The 19,677-nt window shown below is 45.6% G+C and overlaps 1 protein-coding gene across 9 annotated transcripts in view; it reads left to right on the top strand.

The window, feature by feature from the left end:
* CCDC88A (coiled-coil domain containing 88A) overlaps window positions 1-19,677 on the top strand; it is a 341,661-nt gene that overhangs the window by 113,500 nt on the left and 208,484 nt on the right. For all 9 annotated transcript variants that reach the window (XM_032784366.2, XM_032784364.2, XM_032784363.2 and 6 more), the window contains 2 exons: window positions 9,382-9,465; window positions 14,930-15,070. In XM_032784366.2, the coding sequence (XP_032640257.1) occupies window positions 9,382-9,465; window positions 14,930-15,070 (225 nt within the window). The remainder of the gene's footprint in view (window positions 1-9,381; window positions 9,466-14,929; window positions 15,071-19,677) is intronic.

The following is a 19,677-nucleotide window of genomic DNA, read 5'->3' as shown; positions in this document are numbered from 1 at the left end:
CGATGAATAGAGTGGAACATACAGCAAGAAGATATTGTATACATACAGAGAACATGAACAAGGTGGAGTTGCCCAACCGACTTTAAGAGCTAATTAATTAAGATGTGCTTTTGTCAGCAGGAGAAAAAAAACTTTTTAGGAGATAATCAAGACAGGCCATTTAAGACAGTTTAACAGAAGGTGTGAGGATACTTAACATGGGCAAATAGATTCAATGTGTGTAATGGCCAGCCATTCCCAGTCTCTATTAAGCCAGCTGATTGTATCTAGTTTGATATTATTCAAGTTCAACGTTTTCCTTGGAGTCTGTTTTTGAAGCTATTCTATTGCAAGATGCCACCTTTAAATCTTTACTGAAGGCCAGAGAGTTGAATGTTCTCCAACTGGTTTTTGAATGTTATGATTCCTGATGTCAGATTTGTGTCCATTTATTCTTTTGCATAGAGACTGTCCAGTTTGGCCAATGTACATGGCAGAGGGGCATTCCTGGACAGATGACATATATCACGTTGGTAGATGTGCAGGTGAACGCCACTTATGGCGTGACTGATGTGATTGAGTCCTATTATGGTGTCACTTGATAGATATGTGGACAGAGTTGGTATTGGCTTTGTTGCAAGGATAGGTTCCTGGGTCAGTGTTTTTGTTCTGTGGTGTGTGGCTGCTTGTTGAGTATTTGCTTCAGGTGGGAGGCTGTCTTGAGAGGACAGGCCTGTCTCCAAATCTGGAGAGTGAGAGATTGTCTTTCAGGATAGGTTGTAGATCTTTGAGATCGCTGGAGAGTTTCAGTTGGGGATGAAAGTACGGCATGGTGTTCTGTTATTTTTCTGTGTTGGCCTGTCCTGTAGTAGGTGACTTCTAGGTACTCTTCTGGCTCTCGTCAATGGTTTTTTCACTTCAGCAGGTGGGTATTGTAGTTTTAAGAAATGCTTGATAAAGATCTTGTAGGTGTTTGTCTCTGTCTGAGGGATTGGAGCAAATGCAGTTGTATCTTAGAGCTTGGCTGTAGACAATGGATTGTGTGGTGTGTCCTGGATGGAAGGTGAAGGCATGTAGGTAAGTATAGCAGTCAATAGGTTTCCGGTATAGGGTGGTATTTATGTGGCCATCACTTATTAGCACAGTAGTGTCAAGGAAATGGACCGCTTGTATAGCTTGATCGAGGCTGATGTTGATGGTGTATGGAAATTGTTGAAATAATGGTGGAATTCCTCAAGGGCTTCTTTTCCATGGGTCCAGATGATGAAGATGTCATCAGTGTAGAGCAAGTAGAGTAGGGGTGTTAGCAGATGAGAGCTAAGGAAGCGTTTTAAGTCGGCCATAAAAATGTTGGCATATACTGTGGGGCCATGTGGGTACCCATAGCTGTGCCACTGACTTGAAGGTATATATTGTCCCCAAATGTGAAATAGTTGCGGGTGAGGACAAAGTCGCAAAATTCAGCCACCAGGTTTGACATGTAACTAGTTCAAAAAACTGGGGAGGGGGGGGCCGAATTCAAGGGGGGGTGTAGGGAAATCACTGTTTTCCACTATCATTAATCATGGCAGCTCCCAGGGAGTACTATGCAATATTTCCTGATAAATTTGATATTCTCCACCTGGTTGGGATTCCCCCATCTAATCCGTAAACCATATACTGACACTGTCAAATTCCTGTTGGGGTATTAGTGGTACATCTTTCTATGGTGAGATTCTCATAGTCTTCATTAGCTTTATTACCACAGGCTGCATGTGTTGCCTCCTTTTGACACTTCACATTGTGGGATCTGAATAGAATTTGTAAATGTGACAGTTGTGATTAGCAGTAGTAATTGTTCCATCCAGGGCCTAGGTATTTTCATTCTTTTCTCCTTTTTGAATTACCCTTTAATACACACACAACAAAATTTACACGTCCCCTTTCCCAGTCTCCTATTTGTACCTTTTCATTTTTGTGCAGTGAACCCATTCCTGTCCTCCATTCTCTGTACCCAGTAATAGCAGACTGGGCCCTAATTGGTCAAGGACAAGATAAGGGCCCTTCCATTTAGGAGCTGGAATGGATGGTGTTGACCTGAAATCTTGTACTTCACTAGATCTCCCACCATGGGTAGATCATGATCCCTGGGTAGGTCATACCATGCTTTGACTCTTGCTGCTCATTGCTTGTCTCACCAGGCCACCACCTGTTTTACATGGTCAATTAGAGTTAAAATCCATTCTTGTGTTAAGCCATGTATATTGACTTCCCCAGGTACTTCCCATGAGAGCCTCATACGGAGAAAATCCTGTGCACTTTGATTCTCAGGCCTTTATCCTCATTAAGACAAAGGGGAATAACTGTGATCAGTTTTTTCCTCCCATTTTCACTCCCTTTCTTAGCTCACTGTTAATGGTACAGTTCATGCATTCCACCTGCCCCGCAGCCTGTGGGTCATAAGCAGTATGGAAAATGATTCCAGTGAGAGCTGATAGCTCCTCTAACAGATCTGACTAGAAAGCAGCTCCTTGATCTGAGTCAATCACCTTTGGGATCCCACAGCGAGTGAATACCTTGTTTACCAGTATTTCAGCAGTTATCAGGGCAGTTTAATACTTTGTGGGGAAAGCTTCCACACACACCTGCTGAAAGCATCCACTACCACCAACATGAATCAGTTTTTTCTGTGATCTGGTGGTAGGGGTCCTGTGTAGTCAATTTGTATTCTTTCCCAAGGTCCCCTAGGGGCTTGTCTCATTAATTTTCCTCTTAGCACCTTGTGAGGTGGTTTGTGCCTGGCACAGTCCAAACAACATTCCAGATGTGATTTAAAATCAGCTGCCATTCTTGGCCACCAGCACAATCTTTTTAAAGTTCCCAGTGCCTCCTCAAACCCGGGGTGTCCCCCTGTCAAACTCCCATGCACCCAGCTTAAGAAAGCCGTCCGGCTTCCCTGAGGGAACAACATTACTGGTCCCTCAGCTGTTAAGAGATACCAAATCCCTTCCATTAATTCCACATTTGGCACATGCCTGACCTCAATTTTCATGATGCCTTCCAGTGCTGGTTCACATTCTTGCAACTCTCAAATTCACCCTCCCCAATCTGTATCCACCCCACTTTAGTTATTACTGCTAGAGGCACACTCTCTTCTGGCTTCCAAGTCCATGGGGGTGCCTGTGTTGCAGCCCAATTGGCTTCTACATAGGCCAAATTATTCCCTTTGCTTAGGGATCCTGTTTTTTTGTGTGCCTTTACCTTTACCACATTGATCCATGTAAAACAGTGACTGAGCTCCTTCACTCGCTTCCACCAGTTAGCATGCTTGATTGTGGAGCCGTCAGTTGCCCTGAAATGGTTATCCACCCACCAACTCAGCATTAATGTGACCCCATGAAATACATAATCTGAATCTACCACCACCCAACATTCTGGCTCAAATTTGGGATCCACTTCATTTAAAGATATTAACAAGGCTGCCAGTTCTGCCTCCTGAGCTGACCTTGCTTCTAGTGAGAAACCAATGGTGCTGACTGTCACATTTCCTGATTCCCACAACAGCTAAGCCTGCAGTTTTTCATCCCCCCAATACCTACAACTTCTATCCAAAAACCATACCAATGTCCCCTCCTTTATCTGATTGGGGTTAGCCGCCCAAAACACCTGATTGTTTTACCTGGGCTGGCTTCACATTGGTGTGGAGTGCCAGTCAGATGTAATCCGGCTACCCAGAATATTTTTTCCTTGTAGAGCCAGCAACCGTTTGGCAATACGCTACCCGCTCACTTGTCCCTGTGAGATAGTATGCATGTTTAACAGCTGCAGGGGGTCATGATGAGATTGGACTATTACTTTCTGCATTACTGTGAGATATTTGAATTTCCCTACCCGTCAGTAGGTGCACAGCAACACCTTTTCATCCATACTTCAGTTCCACAGCACTCAAAAGTCAAGAGGCAAAGGCCACAGGTCAGTACTTTGCTCCATACTCCTATGTTAATGCACAACCAATGGTAGTATCAGATACCAAAGGGTACAGATAAGAGTTATCCCCATCCAGGGAGGCCAGCATTGGTCAAGTTTTCCTTTAGTACTCTCACTGCCTCAGTACACTCTTCTGACCACTCCCAAGTTGAGGCTTTGGTTAGGTCAGATATTTCTGCATAAATGACCTCAAAATTCCTGCAAAATCCAGTTAGACCAAGAAAACTTTGCAAACTTTTAACATCTGTAGGCAGTGGCAGGGACTGAATCAATTGCATCGGTCCCTTATCGATTTCCCTTCCCATCTGGGACACTTCCACTCCGAAGTAGGTCACACTTGTCTGTCCCATCTGAGCCTTTTTCCCACTGACCTTCGACCCTGCTCTTGCCAAAGCTTGCAGGACCTGCTCGGTTAGTTTCCTGTTTTCCTCCACTGTCTCTGACATTAGCAAAAAGATCTCACAAAACCAAGTGGTTGGGCAACAAAATGGCAAATGAAATGTAATGTGGATAAATGTAAAGTAATGTACATTGGAAAAAAATAACCCCAGCTACACATACAATATGATGGGGGCTAATTTAGCTACAGCTAATCAGAAAGGAGATCTTAGAGTCATCGTGGATAGTTCTCTGAAGACATCCGCTCAGTATGCAGAGGCAGTCAAAAAAGCAACCAGGATGTTAGGAATCATTAAAAAAGGGATAGAGAATAAGAATATTGCCCTTATATAAATTCATGGTATGCCCACATCTTGAATACTGTGTACAGATGTGGTCTCCTAATCTCAAAAAAGATATACTGGCATTAGAAAAGGTTCAGAGAAGGGCAGCTAAAATGATTAGGGGTTTGGAGAGGGTCACATCTAAGGAGAGATTAAAAAGGCTAGGATTTTCATCTTGGAAAAGAGGAGACTAAAGGGGGATATGATAGAGGTGTATAAAATCATGAATGATTTGGAGAAAGTGAATAAGGAAAAGTTATTTACTTGTTCCCATAATATAAGAACTAGGGGCCACCAAATGAAATTAATGGGCAGTAGGTTTAAAACAAATAAAAGGAAGTTTGTCACACAGCGTACAGTCAACCTGTGGAACTCCTTACCTGAGGAGGTTGTGAAGGCTAGGATTATATCAGGGTTTAAAAGAGGACTAGATAAATTCATGGAGGATACGCCAAACAATGGCTATTAGCCATGATGGTCAGGGACATAACTCTATGTTCCTGGTATCCCTAAACNAGTTAAGTCCATTAATGACTTGTAAGGAATGGTGTCCCTAGCCTCTGTTTGTCAGAGGGTGGAGATGGATGGCAGGAGAGAGATCACTTGATCATTATCTGTTAGGTTCACTCCCTCTGGAATAGCTGGCATTGGTCACTGTTGGTAGACAGGATACTGGGCTGGATGGACCTTTGGTCTGACCCAGAATGGCCTTTCTTACGTTCTTAACAGGTCTCCATATCGTATGCACTTTGCTGAATCCACCCCCTCCAGAGCTTGTCTCATGTATCTGTGAAAAATTGCAGGGGAATCCTGATATCCCTGGGCTTGGACTGTTCAGCAGAATTGTCTGCCCTCCTATGTGAATGCAGTTTTATACTGACACGAGCTAGCTAGTGGCAGAGACCAAAACCCATTAGTTATGTCCAAAGCAGTGAAAATTCAGAATTGGGGTCCAATACGGGCTAGCATTTCAGGATACGTTGCCACTACTGAGGCTGGTGAATTGGCCAGAGCATTTAGTGCCTTGTAATTCACAGTGGGGCACCAGGTACCATTTGGCTTTGTCACTGGCCGCACAGCAATATTAAAAGGGGTTGCAACTGCTCTAATCAATCCCCTCTGTTCCAATTCCCCAATAGTTGCCCCCACCTCTGCCAATGTCTCCCGAGGAATAGGATATTGTTTCTGTAGGGGAGAGTCCCCTCCCTCTAGCAGTACCTCCATGCTGTCCCGACCAAAATCCAGGTTATCCTTAACCCACACAGGAATGTGTTCCCCACCCCATCAAGGGCGGTGTGAGGGCATGTGCCGCGTTAAAGAGGCTATCCCCATAGGAATGGTATAGCCCTGTCAGTCCTTCATCTGCTCCACTAAACGCACCCAATTGGTTAAGCCCAGTACTAATCCCAGTTTGTGTAAATCTCCTGCCCCTAACAGATTAAATATATAATTACAACCCCACAGAACCAGATGTGTCCCGTCCTAAACTGAAAACATGGATAGGACGCCTCCCAGGATACCCTTAAGTCACAGCACCCACCTCTGTCCCTCCCACTGGTTCGCAGAGGGGCCGGGTGTCCTGGCACCGAACACATTGCTGTCTCTAAGCAAAATAGTGTGCCTGACATTTCAGGCAATCCCAGTCCCCTGTCCTCCGGGGTCACTTTCCCTCTGATCTGGTAAAATCCTGTGTAGTCAGTTTAGCTTGCAGTCTCTGGATCTGTTGCTCTATAGCTGCCCACTTGTCCCTGACTACCCCCCTAAAGCCACAACTTCTCCCTCTACATCGTCCCCTCTGGGCTGACCCACCCTTTCCGCCTTGTACTGATCCCCTGCAGTAATAACATGGACTGGCTCTCCCCACGATGCATCTCCCTCCACATATCTGCATCTCCCTCCACACACCTGCATGTCCTTGAAACTGGAGTAGCTGATTGGGAGCCAGTTCAGGGTGCTGGAACCTTAAATGCCCCACAAACTGTGGATCGCTCAGCTCCAACCATTTCTTCAGCAAATCCACACTCCCATCAGGTCCTGGTGCCCCTGTCTGGGGTATCACCCATGGACCCTCCAAGGGATGCACCCAGCACCATGCCTATGCCTGAATGCGATTAAGTGTATCCTGTCCTGTTTCTCCAGGGATTCACTTCATCTTATGCATCCCTGCAGTATGAGAGTACACCCCAAACAATTGTTTTGCCACCTGTCCGGGGATTAGAAATGAGTGTGCCAGTCCTGCCTCATTGATTCCCAAGGTGCCCCGTCTGAAAAGACTACGCCATATGATCACCTGGGCCTCGTGAGTTAGACCCTCCATCTCCCTGCCCACCTCCACTAGCCACAGCACAAACCGATCCCAATCATCTCGAGGTACCTTTCCCAAATGGCCCCATACTGTCTCCTGGTCTTTCAGGTACAAGGGTTGGATTTCTGCCTGTTCTACTACTTGAGGGGCATGGTTCCCCCACCCCGCAACTGGGGCCATTATACCTGCCTCCTGCAGTTCCTATAGGGTAGCCTCTCTCGCAGGGGCTGTAACTGTGGATCGCCAGCTTACAATGTCAACTGGCTGTGGTGGGTACAGTGTATTTTCAGGGTAGGGTGGTGGAGGTGTCTCCTTCAGTTCCATTAGTGGGGTGGATCGTTTGGGGTCCCCAAGTTCATTGCCCCCATGTTTACATTGATACAATTCCTCCTGTAAGTCTCATACTGTCCCCACTGTTCATCCCTCTCTTGCTGGATTGCCTCACAAGACTCCTCTGTCCGTACAGCATCCTCTGCCTTCAAATCCACTACCTCTACTGCTAACGTGGATTTTTCAGTTAAAATCCGTTGCTGATCCACAGTCTCCTACGAATCCTTAATATGTTGGAGGAGATCGGCTTCCCTTTTTACCCAGTATGCCATCCCAGTGCACAAACCTTGTAATACCATTCCCTTTTTCCTACACTCCTTTCTCTTGGGGTCTCCCAAAACCTCCCCTCTTTCCTTCTCAGTCTCATCCCAGGTGGACCCCTGCACCTGGTATGGGCCCTGATTCTTCCTTATCCATTTGTTCAAAAAATCAGTTATCCCAGCTTGCCAGAACCCGCAACTACCATCATGAGTTTTCGCCATACCCCCTCCAAGCAGCTGCATGGACTGTTGGGGAGGGAGACTTACAGGCTGCCACTCACCTATTTGATGTGATGTATCGGAGTCACAGCACAAAGATGTTAGAGGGCTTATTCTTTCACCCTCCCACTTCCCTGGTCCTTCTCGCGTGAACAGAGAGCAACAATACCCGAAGTCCAAAGGTGCAAACAATTCAATGTTTATTGGGGTGAACTTGCAGCAAGCTTTCGTATGCTTTCCAGCTTATGGCTGCTCCCACTGCTTAGCCAAAGGCCTTAGCGTAGGAACAGGGCCTCAGACTGTCACAATGAGAGAAGGCCGTTACGCAGGCAGACAGTGATTTTTGATCCTTTCTTTTATACCTCTATAACTAGCGAAATGATAAACATATACCTAAATTCCTAAAGTATAGGCCTTTACAGACAGGCCTGAATATCTATATCCTAACATACTATATCTTTTGTTTATCATTTTTATGGTGCAAATATTTGTGATAAAAATAATATCACGTGAGCACTGTACACTTTGTATTCGGTGTTGTAATTGAAGTCAATATATTTGAAAATGTAGAAAAACATCGAAAATATTTAATACATTTCAGTTGGGATTCTATTGTTTAACAATGCGATTAAATGTGCGATTAGTTGTGATTAATTTTTTATATTAATTGCATGAGTTAACTGCGATTAATCGACAGCCGTAAATTTTATGTTTATTATACCAAAAGACTAGTGTAGAATGAATTTAGTCTGAGAGGGCTCAGTTGAGTAACATTTATTCACTGTGGCCCTGATCCAGCAATGACTTGTACACCTGCTGATCTGTATGTTTATGGTTAATTGCACTATTCATATGCATATAAATCTTTTTTCAACTTTGCTGATTCCCCTCAATCAGATTAAATTAAATCTACACTGACCTAGTGAAAATAAAATTATTAGAAAACATCATCACACGATCCATGCCTCCTGATCTGAAAATAACTTAACTTCAGTGGGACTACTTGTCTATGTAAAGCTAAAATGGTATCTTATGTCTTTTTGCAGGATCAGGGCCAATAAGATGATTAGCTTGCAACAGTCTTATTTGATTAAAGATCAGACCTACGATAGCTCATTAAATTAGTGACCAGTTTACTCATGAAAGTTGTGTTTGTTTTTTTTTAAAGTATGCTATGCTTTTCTAAATACACTATTTTTGATTGGGTGAAAGTTAGGTAGAAAAGTAGAGTATACTTTACAGCTGGTTTCAATTGAATAGTGTAAAAAGCAGTTCAGGGAAATTTGCTCAGTATATGATTGTCTGTTTGAATACTAAAAAATGGTATTTAGGAAATATTTATGAAGTAAACATCATCATAGAATCTGAGCAAGAAATATGCAAATTTTAAGAAGCCCCCTTCATCAGCTTTTTTCAAAATGAATATTGTCTCAGTTCACTCATATTAAAAATCAAACACAAACTACAGTGTTTTGCTATAATTACATTCAATCTGACTAGCCAGTTAGGGGATTGGACAGCTGATAATTATTTTATCTTCAGCTTTCAGAATATACTAAGGAGGTATGATAAATAATTGTGGTTAATGTATTTCTTTTAGTGCCAGAAAAAAGAAGAATTCATTGAAAGAATCCAAGGTTTAGATTTTGATACAAGAGCAGCTGTTGCTGCCCACATTCAAGAGGTATTTGTTACTTTTGTACTACCTAATGTCCAAGTGATTTTCATTTTTGCTGTTCTGGAATATTAAGGAAAGAAGAATAATTATATTTAGTCAAAAACAAGAGAAATCTATTTCACATGCACATTAATGGATTGCATTAGAGAATGTTAGTTGAGAAGGCTTTATTTTATACAAATGAGAGCAAATCACATTTCTTATTAAAGGTGGTACTTTAATCAAAACATTTTTTTTCATACTGAATAGTTTTTTCCATCACAGAATCATAGTAGTGCAGATCTTGATGGGATCTTGTTAGATCATATACTCCAGTCCCCTGCACTGACGCAGGAGTAAGTATTGTCTAGACCATTCCTGAGAGGTATTTGTCTAACCCACGTGTGGCCAAACTGCAGCAAACTCTTTTACAGTTAAAGTACAGCTCACAGAGCCCCCCACGCCTTCTCCATTCTCTGTCTACCAGACTGGGGGGAGGAGGGAGCTTGGGGCTTCTGCCAGAGATGACTAGTGCGTGCTGAGAGTGAGGGGGCATAATTTAAAGGTTTGGCACCCCCAACAGCTTGAATTATGCCCCACCTCTTATTGTCAGTGGCCTCTCCCTGCAGCTCCCCGGTGTTAGCTTTGTGTGGAGAGGCAGCAGCAAACACCGGGGAGCTGCAGAGAGAAGCTGCTGCTTTAGCTTTGCGGGGAAAGGCAGCAGCTCTTTCTGCAGCTCCCAGCTGTTTGCTGCTGCCTCTCCCCACAGCCACAGCTCCCAGCTTGCCCAATCCAGCAGCTGCTGTGCAGGGATGGGGCCGGCAGCACCATGTGACCTAGCCAGAAGACCCTGGCAAAAATCTGGGAGGAGGGGCATGTGATAGCACATGCCTCCCCCCATGCATTGCCTCTGGCAGAATGAAGTGTGTGTAGGGGGGTGTCTTGGGGCTTCAGCCCCAGCTCTCGAACGTCTGAAGATTGTGATATGTTGCTCAGAGGGTTGGTACATTTGGCCATTCCTGCTGTTCTTAAAAACCTCCAATGGCTGAGATACCATAAGTAATTTGTTCCAGTGTTTAACTATCCTTACAGTTAGGAAGCTTTTCCTGATGTCTAACCTTTAATAGGCTTAAATTGCAGCAAAGGAAATTACTTTTTGTGCTGTCCTCAGTGGATATGGAGAATAATTTATCACCCTCCTCTTTATGACAACCTATTATGTAGTAGAAGACTGTTATCATGTACCCCCAAGACTTCTTTTCCCAAACTAAACAAACCCAATTTTTAATTCAAAAAATAAAAACAAAACAGAACAGAACTCTCCCCAAAATTTCATTTTCCTGCTTTTTTCCCCCTTCGAGGGATCCTCACCCACCACCCCACCACCCCGCCTCCAGTGGGTATACCGAGTTCACCATGTTTCAAGAAGTGCCTCACTTGCAAGGAGGCCATTCCAATTGCAGACAAGCACTCTTAAGTGCATTTGTTGCCTTGGGGAGGGCCACATCCAGAAAAAGTGTAGTCTCTGCCAGCAACTCTGGCCACATTCCCATAAGGACAGACTGCTCAGGCAGAAGATTATTTTAATGGAGGCGGCTCTCAGACCCGTGCAGAACTTGCGCTGCAAGTCCCTGGATAGACATGAATCTTCTCCACAGCCATCTAAGGGGTATGGATCGAAGAAACAGACTGCTGACCCCTTTCAGAAGTCATCTTAGAGGAGAGCGGGAAGTCCCCAAAAGTGCCCCCTGAGATCTCCGTAGGCAATCTCTATCCCACTCGGTATCTTCGGCACCAAGACTATCTCAGTCCAGTACTCCTGGCTCACAGAGACCAACAGCAGTCGGTATTGTTGGACACGGACCTGATGGGCACAGGCTCTGAGTCATCGGCTCTGAGAGACAGGAGTAAGCACTCAACTAAAAAGGCACCCTCAATACTTTAAATAATCATTGGTACTATTATCGATGCCTCACCCACCCCTGAGCGAGTGGTATGGATAAGATCCCCATCCACCTCTGACACCTGACACTGGGGCAATCAGTACCAATGGAATTCTGCCAGTCTAGCAACCTCTGTATATCTAATGTACTGGGATCCCCGCTTCTTGGTACTGCAGCCTTCACACTGAGCCTCCACTTGGCATGGGAATTGTCACCGCTGCCAGGCCTCACTCCCCCACTCTCTAACGAAAGTTCAGACAGCGAGCTGGAGGAAAGAACATCCCAGTACTCTTATCAGGCACCATATGGTGCTCAGTACCAGCAATGTCCATACCCGCAGGTGTCCCCACCACTGACATCATGCTACAGCCACCCATGGGCACTGCCACCACGCTCTATGCCATCATCACCCCCCATGGTCTTATTGGGACTCACGGGAAGCATACCACCAACATGTCTCTCAAGCGCCAAGCCTTGCCCGAGAACCCTCAAGGCATACCTCTTCAGCCACGGCTTCCAGAGCTTTGGAACCTCCACAAGACATCATGGAGAAACAGGAGGGTGATGCCGAGGAAGAAGTGATCCTGAGGTCTTCCTCCTTTCCAGACCATTAGGCCTTCACCGCCATATCTGGCAGACAACTTTAATCTCTTCCAGCCTCTGGCAAAGAGGTCAGTGAACACCCTCAAGATGCCATTGAAGGAAGTCAAGGACACCCACCATCAGCTCTTTGACATTCCCCACTCTTCGTCCTCCTCCAAGATTGCCCTCCTGATTCATGAGACTACCTTAGACCCGGCGAGAACTATATGGCATATCCCAGTGACAGTCTGTGCATCTGCGAGTGGACAAAAAGTACTGTGTCCCCACGAAGGAATCGTAATTACTTTTCTCCCACCTACCCCCCAACTCCATTGTGGTAGATGCCGTCAAATCATGCGGCTGACAACATGAGTCGAGGGCTACTCCGCAAAACTGGGATTGAAAGCGCCTGGACCTTTTTTGTAGGAAGATGTACTCCTTGGCTATATTCCAATTTCGTATCACCAACTATCAGGCCCTCAATGGTGAAATACAATTACATTAACTATTCAAAGTTGAATGACTTTATTGAGTCAATCCCAATCCCAGCATAGACCATATACATCCCAATATCAACCTCAATGACAATATGAACTGCCAAGGAAGAAAGCAAAATTCCCCAAGCAGAAACCCTCTGTCTTGCAATCTTCGTTGTCCCAGCCCTCTATGTTCAAACACCAGTTTTGACAGGTGAGTCGAGGCGCCCTTGGACCACTCTCACCAACTGATACAGCTGACCAATGCTTCACACCCATTTGACCACCGCGTGGCAGTATTCCGCGGTGCCTGGAAACACATAACATTGGACTGATCAGTTCCTGAGATAGTTTGAACTGAGTACTCCATCCATTTCACCTCCCTACCCCCTCCACAACACCCTTCCCTCTCTTTCTGAAGGGACCCTTCACGTGAGTGTAGAATGACAAGCCAATAATCTCCTTCAGTTAGGAGCCATAGAACCAGTACCTCAACATCTACAAGGAAGAGGTTTGTATTCTCTTTATTTCCTAATACTGAAGAGGAAGGGAGTTTAGAGACTCATTCCAGACCTCAGAGCTCTCAACAAGTTTGTCCAGGCTCAAAAATTCAAACAGTCACTTTATTGATAGTCATTCCAGCATTGGAACAGGGAGACTGGTTTTCCATCGTCGACCTTTAGGGCACATACTTTCACATCTCCATCCTACCGGCTCACAGACGATTTCTCAGATTTATTCTGGAACAAGACCACACAGTGCTCCTCTTCGGGCTATTGTTGGCCTTGAGTGTATTGACCAAGGTTATCTGGGTGATTGCCACTCACTCTCTGAAGAGATAAAGATTTAACTTTACTCTGATGATTGCCTCCTCAGAGCCCAGTCTCTCCAGGAGTCACACCAAGTCACCAAAGCACTTATTTACAGAGGTGAACCCTACAGATCAAAATCCAGGACTCAGCTCTCACTCTGGTGCAATGTCTGAATTTATAGGGACTGACTTTGACTTGTTACAGACCAGAGCACTCTTTTTTCTCAGCACAGATTTCTTTCATTAGCCACACTTTTAGACGCTGTTCAAAGCAGCCTGCAAATATCAGCCAGACTCTTCCTCCAACTCCTGGAGCGCATGGCAATGAGCACAGCAGTGATACCACATGCCAGGTTTAACATGAAGTGCCTCTAAATGTGGTTCAGCTTGGTTTACAACCGGGACAGGCTGGACAAATCTCTGTCACCACCCACCGGGGTCAAAAACTCCCTAGGCTGGTGAAAGAGCCCAACCAACATTTGCAAAGGGATCCCCTTCTCCCAAACCTCACCATCATTGCTTCTCACCATCAATACATCACTGATCTGGTGGGTTGCAAATCTAAACGGCCTCACAACACAAGTGGTCACCCATGGAGATGTTCCTCCACATCAGTTTCCTCAAGCTAAGAACAGTAAGGAGCGCCTGCATCCATTTCCTCCAGCTGATTGCAGGATCACACATGAAGATTGTAACAGACAACATAGCCTACGTACAATAGTCAGGGGAGAGCCAGATTACCCTTCATATGCAGCGAGGCGATCAGGCTATGGAACAGGTGCATCTCCCACAATGTTACATTGTCTGCACACAAAACTTGATAGTGGACAATCTCAGTTGCAAATTCCCACACATCATAGAATCATAGAATCTCAGAGTTGGAAGGGACCTCAGGAGGTCATCTAGTCCAACCCCCTGCACAAAGCAGGACCAATTCCCAACTAAATCATTCCAGCCAGGGCTTTCTCAAGCCTGACCTTAAAAACCTCTAAGGAAGGAGATTCCACCACCTCCCTAGGTAACCCATTCCAGTGCTTCTCCACTCTCTGAGTGAAAAAGCTTTTCCTAATATCCAACCTAAACCTCCCCCACTGCAACTTGAGACCATTACTCCTTGTTCTATCAGGTACCACTGAGAACAGTATAGATCCTTCCTCTTTGGAACCCCCTTTCAAGTAGTTGAAAGCAGCTATCAAATCCCCCCTCATTCTTCTCTTCTCCAGACTAAACAATCCCAGTTCTCTCAGCCTCTCCTCATAAGTCATGTGCTCCAGCCCCCTAATAATTTTTGTTGCCCTCCGCTGGACTCTTTCCAATTTTTCCACATCCTTCTTGTAGTGTGGGGCCCAAAACTGGACACAGTACTCTAGATGAGGCCTCACCAATGTTGAATAGAGGGGAATGATCACATCCCTTGATCTGCTGGCAGTGCCCCCTACTTATACAGCCCAAAATGCCATTAGCCTTCTTGGCAACAAGGGCACACTGTTGACTCATATCCAGCTTCTCGTCCACTATAACCCCTAGGTCCTTTTCTGCAGAACTGCTTCCTAGCCATTCGGTCCCTAGTCTGTAACAGTGAATGGGATTCTTCCATCCCTCTTGTTATACTTCTTTTGCATTCTTATAATTAAATAGCGCATGAAGGTTGTTTTCACAATTATTTCTTTCTCTTATAGGTAACTCATAATCAGGAAAATGTGTTTGATCTACAGTGGATGGATGTCAGCATTCTGTCACAAGAATATATCGAACCTCTTTTGAAAAATATGGCATTACATTTAAAAAGACTTATAGATGAAAGAGATGAACATTCTGAGGTATGTATGGGTTTAATTATTTAAAAATAAAAAGTATAAGAGAGCACCTTTTTTAAAATTAAACAGTTTAGAATTTTTGAAAATAGATAATATACGTTCTTTGAACTTTATCAGTTGGCAGCATGGCTTGAAATAAGACTTCTTCATATTGTTCCTTATGTCGATTCCATGTTAGGTGTGTGTGCCCACGTGCATGGTCAATGGAAATTTTTCCTCTAGTGGTATCTGTAGAGCCAGCTCTGGAGTCCCATGCTTATGTGCCACTATGTTGGGTGCCATTGGCCCTGCGCCATCTCAGCTCCTTCTTTCTGTTAGTGATGGTGTTGCTTTCACAAGCCCCATAGTGATTTCTTTTGCTTGGACTCTTGAGTCTTTCTTGTACATAGTTATTGTAGTTTTAGTATTATAATTATAATCATTAGTAGAGGAGTCCTATTGGGGACATGGCCCCAGGGATGGGGGGCTATGCCAAGCCACTTAGTGTGCAGAAACTGCGCAAATGCAGCACTCTAAAAAAGAGCACCTCACTGAGAGGCGTACACTGCGCCGTGGCTACAGTGCTGCGGTGCCGGTGTAGACACTGTGGTGATTACAGTGCTGCGATTGGCCTCTGGGAAGTGTTCCACAATGCCTGTTCTCCCCTCTCTGGCCATTGGTTTGAACTCTATTGCCCTGCCCTCAGGTGAGCGTCAGCCCCACCCCATACATTCTTTTGCAAATTTGAAAGTCCCCTTCCTGTTTGCTCGGTGATTTGTGGAGTGGTCTCAGCGCATCTTTTCAGGTGGCCATGTCCGCTCTACGCAACAGGCCATCCCCCGCTTGGAGCAATGCCGAGCTGCTGGACCTTTTCGGTATTTGGGGAGAGGAGGCAGTGCAGTCACAGCTGCACTCTAGCCATTGGAATTTTAATACTGACAGACAGATTTCTAGATGCATGATAGAAAGGGGCCATGACCAGGACACATTGCAGTGCAGGGTCAAAGTGAAGGAGCTGTGAAACGCCTACCACAAAACATGGGAGGCAAACCACTGCTCTGGTGCTGCGCCCACGAGCTGCTGGTTCTATAAAGAGCTGGACGCGATACTCGGCGGTGACCCGACATCCACTGGAAAGTCCCCTGTGGATGCTTCGTTGTCAGTCGAGAGTGGACCGAGCCAGGAGGAAACAATCTTGGATGAAGAGGGGGAAGGGGACCCAGAGGCAGAGGATAACTTGGAGACCAGAGATGCATGCAGTCGGGAGTTCTTTTCTACCCCGGAGGAGCCTAGCCAATCACAGCAGTCGGATATTGGCGAAGCGCAAACAGAAGATGAGGCCCCTGGTAAGTGGATCTGATTTTGGGAATTGCTGAAGCGAGTTGTTGGGGGCAGGAAGATTGCAGAAAGCAGGCTTGTCTCCCACCTCATGCCTAGTTTGAGTGGCAGAACAGGCTGTTGATAGACTCCCTCACTTGGTGGGAAACTCCCTCAGAGATCACCAGGAAACTCTCATGGAGATACTGGGCAATCCACTGTCACAGGTTCCTTGGCAGAGCTGCTTTGTTTCTTGCCCCATTAACAGTAACTTTCCCGCGCCACTGTGCCATCACCATTGCTGCACACAAGCTAGCCGCATAGGGGCCAGGGCAGAAACCGCAGTCTTGGAGAAGACCCTCCCTTGATGCCCTGCTCACCCTCAGCAGCAATATATCTTCCATAATGATCATCTGCTGTGGAAAGTGTGGGGACAGGAATGATTATCAGGCCCCCGCTACAGTGCTGGTTCTCCCCAGCTGCCCAAGAGCCAAGTGCCCAGTGTACAGCAGGGTCTGGGAACAGTGATTTACCCTTCCCGTGTAGCTACTCACCATTTTGGGGGTCTTGTGGCTTATGTGTGCTTGCCTGGGGTCAGCCAGTTAGTGTCAGGTATGTGAGTACTGTCTATGTTTCAAACCACTGAAACAGTGTTGTCTGTGTTGCAAACAATACTGCTTCTCTAAAGTGTTGCATTTAAACTTCACAGAGCTGACCTTGGGAGGACAGCCTCCCTTATTGGCAGCAGAACAGTTGCGAAGAATTCAAAAGCGGCCAGGAAGAACTAAGGAGGACTTTCTGCGTGAGGTTATGATGCGCTATGCGGCCGAGAATAAGGAATTGAAGGAGTGGTGGGACAGTGAGAAGAAGGACCGAAAGGAGATCACGGCACACCAGAAAGAAGCCATGGAGCGACTCTTAACAGTTATGGAGCACCAAGCGAACATGCTCCAGGTGATACTAGCTCTTCAAACCAAGCTGCTCCGTGCCTGCCTTCCCCTGCAGCCACTGTCGCAAAACTCTTTCCCATGCACACGCTTCATACCGCCAACACACTCTTAACCTCCTGGCTCCACTCTCTTCCCTCAGAATTCCACACCTCCCTCCTCAACAGTCCAGTATTGTGAACTCCCAGTACCCACTGCACTCAACACCCATCCGTCTGCAGTTTGACCCTGCTGAAGTACAGCACCTGCTGCATCGTACTTTAAAAGAGAAGGTTGGTTATGATCCCTGGACATACACAAATCTGTAGCCGTGCCAGGACCTCTCCTCTTCTTGACACCTTCCATTCCCACATTCCTTCCATTCCTCCATCCCTGCCGATGAATTTTTTTATTTGACTCTCTCCTCTGGTTGTTGTCTTTCAATAAAATAATTGTGTTTGTTGGAAAGCAATCTTTATTCTATTAAGCGAAAGCAAAAAAAGCACTGCAAAGCAACATACATAGAGCTATGTTAAGGCCCCTTCTTGCCTCATATGCACCAATCACATCCTAGCATTGCAAGCACTGCAATCCCGATCATAGCAACAAATATTAGTGGCTTTCAGCTTCAAATTGCTGCCTCAAAACATCTCTGATCGTTATGGCCCCACACTGTGCCCCTCTAATAGCCCTGGTCTCTGGCTGTTCAAACTCAGCCTCCAGGTGCTGAGCCTCTGTGGTCCAGCCCTGAGTGAAGCTTTCACCCTTCCCTTCACAAATATTATGGAGCGTACAGCATGCGGCTATAAGCATAGGAATATTATCATCAGCCATGTCCAGCTTCCCATACAGGCATCGCCAGCGGGCTTTTAAACAGCTGAATGCACACTCCACAGGCATTCTGCACTTGCTCAACCTGTTGTTGAACTGTTACTTGCTGCTCTCAAGTTGTCCCATGGATGGCTTCATGAGCTACAGCATTAAGAGGTTGGCGGGGTCTCCCAGGATCACAATGGACATTTCTACTTCCCCCACGGTGATCTTCTGGTCTGGGAAGAAAGTCCCTGCCTGCAGCTTCTTGAACAGGCCAGTGTTCCAAAAGATGCATACGTCATGCACCTTTCCGGACCAGCCAGAGTTAATGTCTGTGAAATGCCCACTGTGATCCAAAAGCGCCTGGAGAACCATTGAGAAATACCCCTTGTGATTAATGTATTCAGTGGCTAGGTGGTCTGTTGCCAGAATTGGAATGTGCATACCATTGATCACCCCTCCACAGTTAGGGAAGCCCATTTGTGCAAAACCATCCAGAATGTGACGCACATTGCCCAGAGTCATGGTCTTTCGGAGCAGGATGCGATTAATGGACCTGCACACTTGTATCGACACAAGTCCAGTGGTCGACATTCCCACTCTGAACTGGTTAGCAACCAATCAGTAGCAGTCTGAAGTAGCCAGCTTCCACAGTGCAATCGCCATGTGCTTCTCCAACGGCAGCGCAGCTCTCATTTTTGTGTCCTTGCGCCTCAGGGGTGGTGGGAGCTCATCACACAGTCCTATGAATGTGGCTTTCCTTTCAGTGGGATTGATCACTGCATTCAATGAAGCACATGTGTAGGGCTTTGCAGGTTTGGAACTCTAGATAGTAAACGCTTTAAGGTAGGGGCCATATCTTAAAGAGCCTAGAGTAATGGGGCTCCAGTCTTGTTTGGGAACTTCAGGCACTAGCACAATACCATTAACAAAAACAAGAAAAAATAAAGTTTTTTCTATCATAGCACCTTTCATCTGAAAATCTTGAATTGTTTTACAATATTAATCAATTTTGCCCCAAATATCCTGGAGAGATAGGTAAGTATTAATACCCCATTTTACAGTTGAGGAAGAAGACAAAAGAGAGATTAGGCTCCTACTTACAAAAATCTTGCATTTAAAGTTAGGCAGTTTTTCAACTGCTTGTGTACATATATTTTCCACTTTAATTCCTTCACCTTAGGTGTGTGCGTGCCGCATACACTTGAGCTGGGGACTTGATTAGCCGTATCTCTGGAGGTGATGCATGCACCCTGTGTCCTGATGCCTCCATCAGAAGGCTAAAAGGGCATGGCTGCTTCAGCCCTCTCACAGTTCCTTCTTACTGCCTATGACTACAAAGTCAAGCCTCACAGTTCACTGTTGTCAGCACTTATCAGCACTTCTTTTGTACATATTTACACAGAGAGTTAATGCATGACAAGACAGGATGTACACACTAAGGACATGTCTACACTACGAAGTTAAGTCAACTTAATTTCATAGAATCATAGAGGATTAGGGTTGGAAGAGACATCAGGAGGTTATCTAGTCTAAACCCCTGCTCAAGGCAGGGCCAACATGAACTAAATCATC

This window comes from Chelonoidis abingdonii, chromosome 3 (assembly GCF_003597395.2).
Source record: "Chelonoidis abingdonii isolate Lonesome George chromosome 3, CheloAbing_2.0, whole genome shotgun sequence".
In the NCBI taxonomy this organism is placed as follows: Eukaryota; Metazoa; Chordata; order Testudines; family Testudinidae; genus Chelonoidis; species Chelonoidis abingdonii.
The sequence above is the reverse complement of the archived record's forward strand: the minus strand, read 5'-3'. Positions and strand labels throughout refer to the sequence as shown.